The 15,245-nt window shown below is 41.8% G+C and overlaps 1 protein-coding gene across 1 annotated transcript; it reads left to right on the top strand.

The window, feature by feature from the left end:
• Window positions 1-238: 238 nt before the first annotated feature.
• On the top strand, window positions 239-2,524 carry LOC133902910 (homeobox-leucine zipper protein HOX23-like). Its single transcript, XM_062344233.1, has 2 exons — window positions 239-1,052; window positions 1,632-2,524. The coding sequence occupies exons 1-2, from the start codon at window positions 357-359 to the stop codon at window positions 2,025-2,027; spliced, it is 1,092 nt and encodes a 363-aa protein (XP_062200217.1). The 5' UTR covers window positions 239-356; the 3' UTR covers window positions 2,028-2,524.
• The last annotated feature ends 12,721 nt before the right edge of the window (window positions 2,525-15,245 follow it).

Raw genomic sequence — 15,245 nt, 5'->3', positions numbered from 1 at the left:
TGCCGGAATCTACCATCAAACCCGACGGTAAGAAACTTCGTCAAAAATCCACCTCAAATTGTTTCTTTAATATTCATTTCTATATCAAAAATATCTTTTTTATAATATACCCAAAAACCTCCATTCTTGAGATATGCTGCCCTCTTCAATTCCATTCTTCGTTTCCCTAGTCGAAGTCTTCTTACTAGTCATTTAAATGATTAAAAAAAAGAGACACTCTGACCAGTTGAACATTACACTATTTGCTACTGTAGTACTGTCTAATCTAGTGCGCTATCTCCATTTCCTCACCTCTTCCTTCTCTGCCTCTCTCCCTCTCCCTCTCCCTCTCCCTCTCTCATTGATAAACTCCCCCCATGCTCACACACTCAACCAACCTCCCTCCCTCTCTCATTGATAAACTCCCCCATGCTCCTCTCGCTCCTCCTGTGATGAAGCCAATGGCCACCAATGGCGGCATGGCTCCCTCCTTCTTCCCCGCAAACTTCCTCCTCCAAATGCAGCAGCCCCTCCCTCACCACCACCCCCAGCAGGAACACCCTCACCATGAGCACGAGCACCATTTCCTCGCTCCCCCACCCCCCTCCCTCAACCCCTTCCTCCACGACTTCGGCGGCGCGATGGCGGCGCCGCCCCCGCCAATGCTGTCCGGCGGCATCGGCAAGCCGCCCATGTACCCTCCCGACGGCGTGGACGACGAGGCGCGCGCCGCCGCGGGGGCGGACGGGGCGGCGTCAGACGACGAGGAGGGGTCGGCCGCGGCGGGCGGCAGGTGCGGCGGGGAGCGGAAGCGGCGGCTGAGCGTGGACCAGGTGCGCACGCTGGAGCGGAGCTTCGAGGTGGCGAACAAGCTGGAGCCGGAGCGGAAGGCGCAGCTGGCCCTCGCGCTGGGGCTGCAGCCCCGGCAGGTGGCCATCTGGTTCCAGAACCGGCGCGCGCGGTGGAAGACGAAGCAGCTGGAGAAGGACTACGACGCGCTCCGCCGCCAGCTCGACGCCGCGCGAGCCGAGAACGACGCGCTCCTCGCCCACAACAAGAAGCTCCAAGCCGAGGTACTACTACTACCCGTCTATCATCTATTGCCAGTCATGCATGCACACAGATACACCCGCCAAGATCTAGTGATCTACCAGCTACTAGCACATTGTCTTTCGTCTCCTTCTTGGATCTTGATCAGTGGCAGCATCGACATTAGCATCTATCCCAATTAAGATCGGTTCTTGGAACTGATCGATCTTGGTTGTTGGCTGTCCGAATGAGATTGGGCCGGGGTGATGGATCAGAGTACAGAGTACAGGCATGGCACGGCGGGTGTAGTAGACTTAGACTAGCAGTAGTAGGATTAGGACTGACTGCTACTGCTACTCTGATCGATCCATAGATGGGTGATAGGATCCATGTGAGTTTCAGCGTCGTCTGCAGAAAGTGCGCGTGTCGGGATCGGTGCCGGCCATATGAACGCTGCGCCTCCTGTCGGCCACCCATGCCCATGCACCTCTCTCTCTCTCTCTCTCTCTCTCTCTCTCTTCTGTGCATGCAGTATGATTAGCCACTCGGTCTACCAATCGCCATCACCCTTTCTGAGCCCACTACCCCATTCTGTCCTTGTCGTTGTGTGTTGGTTCGTGCAGATCATGGCGCTCAAGGGAGGAGGAGGAAGGCAGGAGGCGGCGTCGGAGCTGATCAACCTCAACGTCAAGGAGACGGAGGCATCCTGCAGCAACCGCAGCGAGAACAGCTCCGAGATCAACCTCGACATCTCCAGGCCGGCGGCGGCCGTCGAGAGCCCCATGAACAACCACCGCGCTGTCCCGTTCTACGCCTCCGCAGTCGGCCGCTCCGGCGGCGGTAGCCTCGACATCGACCAGCTCCTGCACAGCCACACGTCGGCGCCCAAGATGGAGCTCGGGCACGGCGACCCCGCCACGGCGAGTGCCAGCTTTGGCAGCCTGCTGTGTGGTGGCGCCGTCGTCGACGAGCAGCCGCCGTTCTGGCCGTGGGCCGACGGCCACCACAACTTCCATTAATCGATCACATCTGCATGAAAGCAATGCACGTTGTGTATGATCAAAGATTCAGTGTGGATCTCCATTTCTTGGCAAAGGGCCCGCCGGGGATGAGATCGATCAATCAACGCCACGATGAGGAGTTCTTGATCAAATTAATTGAAGAAGTATATGTGAGGTGATGGGGTGACCCAGTTTGAGTGAAGATCAGGAGAAACGAGTCATGAATGATTGGGGTTGGATGGATCATGTGTCAGTCTTGGTAGATTTTGGAGTTGAGTAGTAAGTATTATTATTATTTTCATTTTCATTTTGTTTTGACCTTAATCACTTTCTTTTTTTGGCTGTTTCATAATTATATAGGCGATTATTATGTATAGGATTATGATAGTACTCATCAAGTGCTGATTACATTGTGCCGGCTCTTGGAACCCCATATTTATTTACTACTTGTGTGGATCTACTGTTAATTAAATATATGGAAATATCTCTATATAAATGCTAGTTTAATTTATTTATTTTGTTCTTGTCAATGGATCACTCTTGTGTAGTAGTAGCTGCAGCAGTACTGTGGTGTGCGGTTGGTGTTTGGCATGTGGGCCTCAGCTTAGAGCCTACGAAACAGACAGCTTGTACTGACAGACTGTTGTGCTAGCTGTGGCTGTGCCCATTTGATTTAGTAATCAATTAATTTTTTTCTGAATGGACAATTAATTTCCTTTTTTTCAGGGAAACAATTGTCTGCTCTGTCAGCTAAACTTGATTTTTTTTAACCCTTGAAGTGGCTGGCAAATGGCGTCGCAACACTGTAATTAACAGAGAATATACTCTGTGAGGGTTAAATAGTAATTATTAGACCCTTCTAACTTAGGCCTGAACAACAGTCAAAACTAGCCCTGACCCCCTCGTTTGATACTATATAGTACAACGATCAACAGTTTATTTCGCTGCAGAAGAAGGGGCCATCTAACCAAGCCCACGGAGTGCACAGCCCATGAGCAAATGTGCGTTTTTTTTATTACCCTTTTCTATTCCCTATAATTCATTTTCTGTGATTTAGATTCATGATTTATCCTTTAATGAATTCGACAATCCATAAAGGTTCGGTTCAATAATTTGCGAAACCTAGTTCATTCAACAATTGTAAAGACTTTATTCATCCTTTTTTAAAGCCAAAACCAATCATTTGTGAAATTTAATTCAACAATTTGCAATTTTTAAGGAGCTTAGCATGAATTTTCATTCTTTTTATTTATGTTTCTCTCATCGGAATTGTAATAATGTTGCTCACTTATGTGCTAAGCAAGCATCTTCTACTCCTTTCGGTCACAAAAGATTGTTATTTTGGGTTCTCTGCAATCAACATGCACTATGTGAAAAAAAAAAAGCTTGTGACGGGTGATAACGGGTATTGGTGACAGGTCCCACACCTGTCAACCGAATATATCACTGATGAATTGTTATTAGCAATGGGTTAAAATCCGTCACTTATGATGTTATAGGTGACAATTGTAATAGTGACCCATCACTTATAACTGAACATAAATGATGGTCCAACTTGTCATTTATGAAATATTTTTTCACCTGAGTTATCCCAACTGAAAGGATCGAATGGTGTAAGAGGGAAGGTAAATTAGGCACTAATTAAAACTGCTTCTACCGAGTATTAGAACAAGTAGCAACCTTATCTTAAAAGAAATACAATGCAACTACGCTAACAAGCTAGAGAAAGACAACTAAACAAGCAACCAAAAACACTAAGCAAATTGCAAAATTTAAAACTTGCAAGAGGGTAAATACTCAAAGTAAATAAGGGAAAGTAAAGAGATGGATAAGAGAACATCGATATTTTCTCGAGATATTGAGAAGTTGACACTACCCCTTAGTTTTTGTTGGAGCATCCACCAAAAATATCACTCCCTATTGAGTCATTAAGACTCAAGTGCTTCCTCGTGATTATCACTTCTCCATATCCATATTTGTGGGCATCAAACCAAGCGCATCGCTCTTCCCAGGATTCCCACAAGAACTCTAATAGCTCACTGAGACACTTCCAATCAACAAAGATTGACTAGTTATTGCCAACCACCAAGAGTAACAAGCCAATAATTTTACTTGATCAAGATCAAGTTTAAACTATAGCTAGATGCACACTTGCTACTCTCTAAATACTAATGATATCTTTAATCTTCCAATTAAGGACTTTGCAAATCACCTAAGTGCTCTCTCTTGCTTCTTGATGACACAAATAGTGTATAGGCACCTCTGAGTTGCAAGAGGTTAAAATGAGACCGAGCGAGGGGGTATTTATAGGCTAGAGGTCTAAATTTAGTCGTTGCCCAACTAACCACTTTTCCTATGAACGCTAGAAGGTCCGACGTGCACCGGCTCACACACACTGGACCATCCAGCGTGCACCTTTTTCAAACACTATCAGTGCTAGCTGTCACTAGCCATTACTATTGTGAAATGCACCGACGAGGTCTCTGCACTCACGCCGAACCATCCGACGTGCACAACCACGCCAGACCAACTGTTGACATCCTCTCTAGAAAAATTACCGGCGAAGTCATTCGATGAATGTCGGACCATCCGGTGTGCACACTCACTTTTTTAGTAGAAATTCTAGTTCTGCGTAAAAAGCTCCAGCAGTTTCATCCTCAGCGCCGGACCATCCAACGTATCGACTTGTACTTTTTCTAGCTACGCCACTAGAAAAAACCATGGTGTTAGAACATTTTGTGTCACCGAACCATCTGGTGAACACAAGGATTTCTGACTTGAACCAACAATGCTCCGGGGAGTTTAACATATTAATCGCCAGACCATCCGGTGTAGGCATATTCTTGCAAACTCATCAAATTTAACCATTCTTGAGTTCTAACTTCTCGACATCTCATCTATAGGCTTCTTAAAACTACATAGTGCTAGAATTTCACAAGTGTGCATTGAACCAAGTCTAGACTAACCTAAGTTAAGCTACTACTCTTAGCCCCTCTTTATAGTACGGTTAAAAGACTAAGAAAAAATAGAACATATGCTACTCTAAGTGTCATTCATTTCCTTATGACACTTAGGACTAGAAGATCCTTAATTTCTATAGAATTGCCTTAGGGACCAAGAATACGATAATATCGTTGTGAACTAAATTTTCTATACCCTTCAAAACACACTTATTAGTCACAATGATACAATTTTTATTAATCACCGGAACACTTACCACTTACCTAGGGGCTTAAATGCTACAATCTCTCTATTTTTGGTGATTGATGACAACACAAATGGTAAGATAAAGATATAAAATGAAGTACACCCTATCAAACTGGCACTTAACATCATTAATAATTAAGCAAGAGAAAACCTAGCACTAGAACAACCAATCATGCTAGTAGAATTAGAATTAAGCATGCACAAAATTAAACACAATGTGATGATAAGCGAAACACGTCAATAGAGAGAGCTAAATAACCTGTCACTACATCAAAATCCAAAAAGATCCAACAAGCTGAATCTAACTACCCGAGCTCCCCCTGAAACTAAGAACTCCTCCTAACTCTAGCACTCTCTCTCTCCCTAAGACTCCTAAACACAAGATACTCCGCCCCTTTGGCATCTAAACACCAAAAAGTGAACTACACATCTGGGGCAGGAGGAGAAGAGGGATCCAGTGATGCAGAAGACATGCACACCGTGAATTGAGATCCCGAGTCAGACTCGGAGCTAGAAGGACTGTGCCCCTGAGTGGTCATCTGTTGGTCAACTTGAGTCTGCACTGTCCGAAGAGAGGAGTCTGCCGCGTCAAGCGCAGGCTGCACAACTGGAGGAGGCTCAAGTAACTGCTGCTAAGCTGGGACTAGTAACTGTGGAGAATCCTCAAAGCTGAGAGGTCCAACAATCAATGGTGTGGTCAAAGGAGTAAAGACTGGCGTCTGAGAGATCTTGATAGGTTGAGAGGAGACTCCAGTGGAGAAAAGTCTGGGAGCGAGAAACCTTACACCAAAGTACTCGAAAGCTCGCTGACACTGCCTTGGAGAGGACTCAGGGCTGGAGTAGGTGCTCGAGGTGCAGTTGGCAACTGAAGGCCTATAGCCTGGAATAAAGATCCCAAACAACCAGAGATGAAAGGGAACATCCTGTCATTGTTCTCTCTGTCGGACTAAAGAGCTGCAAACATGGCCTGCTACTGCTACTGAATGGATTGCGCAAGCACAAACTGCTGCTCCTGCTGGAGGATCATATCTGCCTGAAGCTTTGCATGCAACTCTGCCTACACTACTTGCTGCTGAAGCATCTACTGCTACTAAACTGCCTGCTGTTGCTTCATCTGCTAAAGGATAAGTGTGAACTCTGTAGGCTGAGCAATAGGAGGTACAAGAGGTGTCGTCTCAGGTGCTGAAGAAAGTTGAGCTAAAGTCTGTAGCCTGAGAGGAACCTCCTGCCTCGACGTTGTGAGACTTAGCAATTAGTGGGAAATACTCCATGTCATCTAAGTCGCTATCATTGTCCAAGTCAAAGAATGCCTGAGGTAACTCTGCCTCGGCCTCAACTTGGGCCTAGTCCTCAACTGCAACTCTCTCTCTCTCTCTCTCTCTCTCTCTCTCTCTCTCTCTCTCTCTCGACAATTGGGACCTGCTCCTGAGCGTGGAACATAGCACGCTGACCACGACGTCTATCTGAAGGAGCAGTAGGAATATACTCCATTAAGTTACTCGGTGACTGCTCGTTGTCTGAAGGAACTCTGGTAACCTGACAGAGTGAGTAAACATATGAGATATGACGTGGGCATACGGCTATTGTCTAGCCATAGTCATTCCATCTTCTATGAAATCCTCTATCTCACATAGTATCAAGTCTACAAAGTCGAACTATTGGTGTGTGAGAAAAGATAGGATGAGCCACTGCTGCAAGCTGGTGATTGACTCGGCATATCTAATCCTTGGCAACAAACTACACCTCATGGCCATATGAATAGCATTCGCCTCAGGTGTAAGCATGTTTGGCAGACGAGGAGAACCTGGGATGAAGGGCTGCATGAAGAGAGGTAGATTTCATCATTTGTAGGGAAGACACCACCAACAAGACCACGACAAGGGGGGTTGGCGCTTGAATGAATGACCTCGTGAAGGCATCTAGCACTTGCTTGGACCCCCAAAGCCTCAAGAATGTTGCTCCTATACAACCTCATCTTCTCTCCCTCAAACATGAACTGAATGAAATTGCACTCCGGCTCAATCCATACTATAGCATAGAAGACTCTGACCCACTCCTTAACATGCTTTTCTACATCTATAAGCCAAGCTAAGAGTCATGAGAAAGCATCATAGAGAGGTCTCAAGTCAACCCCTCTTAAAACCAATGATGTGTAGTGCCAGTTGAGCGTCTTATGTTTGCTCAAACTGATCTTCCTCCTCAAGTAAGATACATGAAAACTCTCTTGCAGAAGGGTTCAAAACCTAGAATTTACCCCCTCATCTTTGTACGGGGTAAACCACTCCTCAACTGGCACAAACCTTAGTATCATGGTCCTTGGTGACTTGAAGGACGTCAAGTCACGCAAGCGAATCTCACCCTATGTTGGAGGTTGCTGCTCTGGCTGCTGCTGGGGCTGCTCCCCATGAGGCTGTTGATCCTCCTCTGTCTTTGGCTCCTGATGAGCCCTATTCCAGCTACCTGATAGGCTGAAAGGTGTCAAGCCTGACCTTACAGCAAAGAGCATTCATCTTTGATCTAAAATCCTCACTGAGTATCAGATACATCTACAACAGCAATGGCATGATCCCATTGTTTCTGTGTCTTTGAATTCTTTTTCTTTGCCTGCTCAATGGCTTTTCCCTTGTCACAGCACTCACGACCCATCTGAGAGATAGAAATGATAACAAGATGAGCAAGCGCTTCGGGTTTTAAAGAAAATTGAGTTAATTTGACCCAAATTTGAATCCTAAGCAAGAATTTGATGTGGATTTGAATGAACATGCTACGGATTCATGTTTGCGACACTAGAGATAGATAAATTTTGCATAGATTTGACTCTAGTTGCAACAAATTTTATCAAAGTTGACTCATATTTGAAGCTAATTTGCAAGATTTTGAATCTAGGGTTTGTAAATTTGAAGAACCGACCGAATTAATGCTCACCATGATGAGATTGAAGAGAATTCATAGGTGGGGGAGACAAACACGTCGGTCGGTGGTGGCGAGCAGCAAAGCTAGGCACAACAGCGGCGGCGGTGGCGAGTAGAGAGCCTGGTAACACAATAGAGATGGACTAGCGAGGGCAGCGCGTTGAGTTTGGGGCGGTGGCAAGGCTACTGCAGTGCGTAGCGGCAGTGGACAGGCGAGGGCATTGCACTAGAGGTGGTGACTCAGTGGGTTGGCAGGAGAGGCTCAGGCGGCGACGCAGATCGAAAGCGAGAAAGAGAAGCTGGCCAAGAAAGAACCATTATATGATAGGTGGGACCCACAAAATTTGTGAGCATTGGAAGATCCGGTGATGCACCATTTGTACGCAGGAAATAGCGCCAGACCAATATTTGCAGAGAGCTTGCAAACTAAGCCAAAAACCAACTTTCACATGGTTGAATGTCCGTTGATTGAAGTACTGAACGATGGACCTTTTCTGAGCAAAAATTGACTTTTGAATGCCAGAAGGTCTGGTGCTGATATTTTTGTTCTCGTTGGACTATGTTTCTGTCCTGATATTTGCTGTCACTGACTAAGCGCCAGAAGGTCCGGTGATAATATTGAGTTGAGGCCGGACCAATTTCTAAGGAAGCTTGCAGGGCTGGGAGAACAGAATGTTGTTTGATCCGCCGAGAAGAAGAAACTTAGTGTTGAACCATCCAGTGAGAAGAAAAAGACTCTGCTAAACTAAAATCTCTCACTGATTCCAAATTTCAAATGAAAACTCAACAAAAACATATATTTGGACCAGTTTGAGTGAAGACCTTACCCTGTCAAACACTCATTTGCAAATATTTTGCTCAAAAAGACTATACCATATATAGTTTTCACAATAGGTAATAAGAACCAAAAAGAAAGGAGTGAGAAAACTCCAAGAAAATGTATGAGTCATATTGCCTATTAATTTAAAGATTAAGGCTTCAAATCCACTAGGACATGACTCAATAGGCATGAAGCACAAACATTTATTTAATCACACTTATAGAGGTGTATGTTCACATTGAGAGCGAACAACATTATCAAAGAGTGATATCCTCTACTGTGATCTTTCTACCGCTAATGCACATGCAATGCAAAATAAGTACATGAATTTAAATATGAGTCCAAGCTATATGACATGTGAATGCATAACATAGATTAAACATATCTTTTCATATTACTTCTCTTCTCAAGTTTCTTCATGGTAAACCCAACAACATGCCTTGAGTGATACAAGGGGACCACCAATTCAAACAAAACCTATGTTCACCACTATCTTGAGAAGGTTAGATAAGCACATATCATGAATGCATCTATATGATAAGGCATCACACGATGATTGAAGCATCTATCATGTTCAACTCAATTCAAAATCTACAAAAAGTAGCTTCATCTAGAGGTTTTATGAATATATCCATCAATTGATCTTCCAACCTTACACCACTAAGAGAAATATTATTTTTAGCCATATGATCTCTAAGGAAGTGATGACGGATATCAATTTGCTTTGTGCAAGAGTGTTGAATAGGATTGTTTGCAAGTTTTACAACATTGTCATTGTCACAAAGGAGTGGAACCTTCACTAGACGAACATCAAAGTCTAACAAAATTTGCTTCATATAAAGGATTTGATTACAACATGCTCCAGCAGTTATATATTCGGCTTCCATGGTGGACAAGGCCATGGAAAATTTTTTTAGATGACCAAGTGACTAAGGATCATCCTAGCAAGTGGCACCCATCCGAAGTACTCTTGTGATCCACACAACATCCGACAAAGTCTGAATTCAAGTAACCCAAAAGTAGGAAACTAGCACCTTTAGTATACCACAAGCATATGATGTACACTTTAGGTATCTAAGGATCCTCTTAACCATGCTAAGATGCAACTCCTTAGGATTAGCTTGAAAGTGAGCGCACATGTATACATTGAACATAATATCGGGCATAGATGCAGTAAGGTAAAGAAGTGACCCAATAATAGAACGATAAAGTTTTTGGTCAATAGGTTTACTCGTTTCATCCATGTCAAGATGTCCATTAGTAGGCATTGAAGTCTTGATTAGCTTACTATCATCCATCTTAAATTTCTTGAGGATGTTCTTCGTGTACTTCTCATGATAGATGAAAATCCCTTTCTTCAATTGCTTAATTTGAAATCTAAGGAAGTAATTGAGCTCACCAATCATCGACATCTTGAACTCCTTAAACATCATGTCACCAAATTTCTTGCAAATTATTTGTTAGTTGAACCAAATATTATATGATCAACATAAATTTGACATAAGAAAAGCTCATTGTTAATTATCTTTGTAAATAATGTAGTGTCCACTCTTCCAATCTTGAATCCTTGGTTGATGAGGAAGTCACATAGGCATTCATACTAAGCTCTTGGAGCTTGCTTGAATCCATAAAATACCTTGTACAACCTATAAATATGATTAGGATATCTAGTATCTTCGAAACTGGAAGATTGTTCAACATAAATGAGTTCATTTATGAAACCATTTAAAAATACACTCTTCACATCCATTTGATAAAGTTTGATGTGAAGAAAATGCAAGAAGGATACGGATGGCTTCAAGCCTTACCACGGGAGTAAATGTTTCACCAAAATCTAAACCTTCAACTTATGCGAAACTTTATGCGACGAGTCTTGCCTTGTTGTGTACCACCACACCATTTTCATCTTGCTTGTTGTAAAAAAACTCACTTGGTTCCAATAACATTTTTGTCTTGAGGCCCCTCTTGAAGAATCCAAACTTCATTGCGAGAAAAAAATCCACAAGATATATATGCCTATATCTAAAGCCTTTAAAGATTAGATTATTATACTTTTTGCTAGTTATGACAACATCAACATCACTAAATAAGTATGTGAAGCCTAAGTCACATAGTTGAGTTACGAAAAGCAAACTAAAACTAAGAGACTTAACTAAAAAAAATATTAGAGATAGAAAGATCATTGGAGATTGCTACCTTATCTAAACCTATCACATTTGCTTTAGAATCATCACCAAAAGTAACTTTTTCATGATCACCTACTTCGCCTTCTAGTGAGGTGAACATCTTTACATTGCCGGTCATATGTTGTGTACATCCACTATCAAGAACCCAATGCTTGTCACCGGCTTTATAGTTCACCTACACATAATAGATCAAGCTCGTTGTTTAGGTACTAAAATATGTTTGGTACCTTTGATATGAATACAAGAGTTTTGGGCACCTAAAGTTGTCTAGGAAGCTTGTCCTTAACTTAAGTTCTAATAAATTTAGTCATAACTTTACCACTTTTAAACTTATGCAACAAGAAATGATTATTATTGTAAGTGGACTTGTATTCAAAAGGCAATCTAGAGAGAGGTTTGGTGACGGATCTTAATAGTGACTGGGCTAGGATGACTCGTCACTGATGATGATACTCATTAGTGATGGGTCGCAACTACGACTTATCACTATTATCATCAGTAACAGGTCATATTACGACTAGTCACTAATTTTATGTCTCCTTTGTTTATTTTTCACATAGTAACATATAAATATTTACCATTAATATCTCTTTAGATATTTTGATTGAACTTTCAAACATTGTATAGTTAGATTTCTCTTAAAAAGTATTTAACTCGTCACTAATGATTGGGTTAGGATAACCCATCATTGATGAGTCGCCATTAATAATAGGTCGTAACTACGACTCGTCACTATTATCATCAGTGACAAGTCATGTTACGACCCGTCACTAATTTTGTGTCTCATTTATTTATTTTTCAAATAGTAACGTATAAATTTTTACCATTAGTATCTCTTTAAATATTTTGATTGAACTTTCAAAAATAGTGTAGCTAGATTCGTTTTGAAATATTACAATTTTATTATATTTTACTTACATTTTATATTATTAATCTGTGGTCAAAACAGTATACTAGTAATCGTGGTGATATCCAAAACCACTCTTCCGTGACCGAAGAGAGCAACAGATAGCGGTGCATGTGGCTTGTTAATGCACCTGCTTTCTTACAGGACAGCTTGAAAAATGGTTGTAACCCTGCTTATACTTGATGAAACACACACGGGGTTTACTGCAATCTTGCAGGGATTTCATATAGGTCTGCAATCGTTAAAGAATTGTCGTATTCCAAACAGAGCTTCCGTAAATCAGGCCGAGTGTCACCAATAGCACGTACGTATACCATATTCCACGTGCATCTGTAATTTTACCTCATAATCTACAAATAATATGTAATTTCACCTACTTGAAGTTTTATCCAACATATATATTCTAGGGGTTCCATCCGATCTATTTGGCCTGCCTTGTAGACTGTGTAGTACATGAGACCTAACAAATTAACAGTGTGCCGGCCTGTCCCCTAACGGTGTGGCAAGCCGAGCTTTGCGCAATTCTCAATCAACCTATAGCACATGCGGATACGCCAGGCATGATAATAAGCTGGTCTCTTGCCTTAATTACCCGTCTCACCCTGTGGTTAAGTACTGACATTAGTACTAATCAAGTAGGAAATGATGCAATTAATTAAGATGGGCGTACTCACGTAGAGCATGTATGTTTTGCACTAGCTGCTCGGTACTCGTACACCCTCCGATTTCAAATATAAGTTTTTGATTTTAATTATAAATTGATTAAAAAAGTAGATCAAATATCTTATTTGTTCCCTCGACGTGTAGCTACGTGTGGCTGGTTGTATGTCACATGTGCTACAGCTCCTCGAGACCTCAGTCCACACAATTAAGCTAGTTCGATCCCGTGTATATGTCGCGATACTGGTTTTGAACGAACGAACATGCTGGAGAAACCACAAGTTTAATTAATAAAGCAAAAATAGACATGCAAATTCGAGCGAAAGAAGACTCGAACTTAGAGGTCTGGACGTATACATCCATATCTCCAACTTCAGTTCATGCGATACTGTACCAATGCATTGCAGTGGCATACATACTTGCATGTAGTACGTACATCATGCTCTGGGTTTGTACATGTTGTCTATATCATTGTCTATTTGTTATGTGGTATTTTTGGAGGCAAGAGGTTGGCTCAAACTATCGAACTTGCTTATTGGTGCGTGAACGGGAACTTGCTCTTACTGGCTCAACTATCGAACGCGTTCCAAAGAGGGCCTTAATTCTATACGGGATCGAGTTAGACTGTGTCTCGCGAAATTCATGCGTAAATTAATTAGTGGGTATTTGATTATGTGAGGGAAAGAACACTAGTTGCTAATTGCTATTACCACCAGATGGAAGCATCAACAACTACGTTCTCATCAGCATCGATCTCACACGAGATTAGGAATCTGGCAGATCGAGACGATGTCACAACCAACTAATCAATCGAATGCATGTGCTGCAGCCAAAAGTCAGCTCTCAGTAATATGCACTCTGGATTCTTGATTGTACTTTATAAATAATGGGATAATGATTATCCTAGTCTTCGTTACATATATTAACTACTCCCTTCATTCAAGATGTAATATGTATTTTGTTTAAAAAAAATTAAATTTTTAAGTTTTAACTGATAATTAGTTAAATTATATACATGTTTAGTATACAAAATTTATTTCAATAAATTTGTACTTCAAAGTACTTTTAATATAATATTTATTTTATAGCAATTAAAAATGTATTATAAAAAAATTAACGGTCAAAATTTACTTTGATTACTTTTCCGAAACAAACAATTTGTTAGGAGTATAGAAGGGGCAGATATGCTCCACGACGTGCCAAAAGTTTCATGTGTTGCCAACGCTTATACTCTCTCTTCCACCTTGCCATTTCTTTTTTTAAAAAGAAAAACTTTATGTGTACACCTTTGCAGCGCTGGGTCGTTTGAAAAGTTCGAGATGTTTTTGTCTTAACCATTTGGTGTTAAAGAAAATGAATGGAAGGCCGCGAGCGTGTTACTGTAGCATTCACATTGCACGTACGCAGGGCACAAAACATTTTAGGTCATGAGTGGGCCCCGCCCTGCACAAAACATAGAGCCCGGATCAAAGCAAACTAGAAACATCTTATTTCCAGAAGAAATATTGAGCTTCGATTTTTTTATATTTTTAAATAAAAAATAGAAATATAAACGTCTATTTTGAAAATTTGTAATTCAAACATAAATGCCTATTTTCAAATAAAATGCAAATATAAACATCAATTTTTAAATAAAAAATGCAAATATAAACGTCTGTACGGAGGCCCAAGCCACGCAGACTTGTCGTACGTGAAAGAGCGACATATGCTTATATTTATAATTTTTGGATTTAAAGAATATAAAAATAGAAAATTCATTGAGCTTCAGCCGTTGATTGGACTTAAGGCTTTGTTTGGGCCACTGACTGGATAAAGGTTCCTTTTTTGATAATCTCTTTCTCAGGAGCTATGTTTTCCGAAATTTTACAGTTCGGTAAACTGCTTTTCTCGTAATACAAGTTGCAACGATATCAACAATGTGTTTCAAATCTCGAAACAAGTGCGAGAGAAACTGCAATTTTATAACAAAACTCATCTAAAATTAGTTTGATTTTCCGGGCCAGAGTTGGACATAATTTTTTCTATACGGGCCCAGCCCAAGAGCCGAAAGAGCAGTCCAGACCAAAAGCTCGCTGGGCTATCTTTCGCCCACGTCCACCTCAGCCTGCATACGAAATTAGCAGTGACGGTTTCGCTGGCTGAAAGGAACAAGGCCTCCTCGGCATTCGTACAAGGTACAAACGGGCCGTAGCCTTTCTTTGCCTGATCATAGTTTTGGCTCGGGCCCGTAATCCCGTATGGTGCGGAGTCCAAGTTCGAGTTTTTTTTATATATTTTGTTTTCCAAATTTTTCAAAATTATATGTCCATTTCAAAAATAACGGAGTCTACCTACCGTTACTCGTTTAACGGACGAGAACAAGATCTAGCCCGTTGAACGGGTGATACTTTGTGGGCCTTGGCTGTCAGCGTATTTAATAATCGAGGAGAGGAATGTCTCGTTCGTTTAATGGGCGATACCTTGTTCTCGCCCGCTGAATGGGAGAGACCTTCCTCTCGCCTATTCAACGGGCGATACCTTCATTCGATTTAATTCAAGTGCAGA

The sequence above is a fragment of the Phragmites australis genome, chromosome 21 (genome assembly GCF_958298935.1).
Source record: "Phragmites australis chromosome 21, lpPhrAust1.1, whole genome shotgun sequence".
NCBI classification, from domain to species: Eukaryota; Viridiplantae; Streptophyta; class Magnoliopsida; order Poales; family Poaceae; genus Phragmites; species Phragmites australis.
This window is presented reverse-complemented; position numbering and strand designations above follow the sequence as displayed.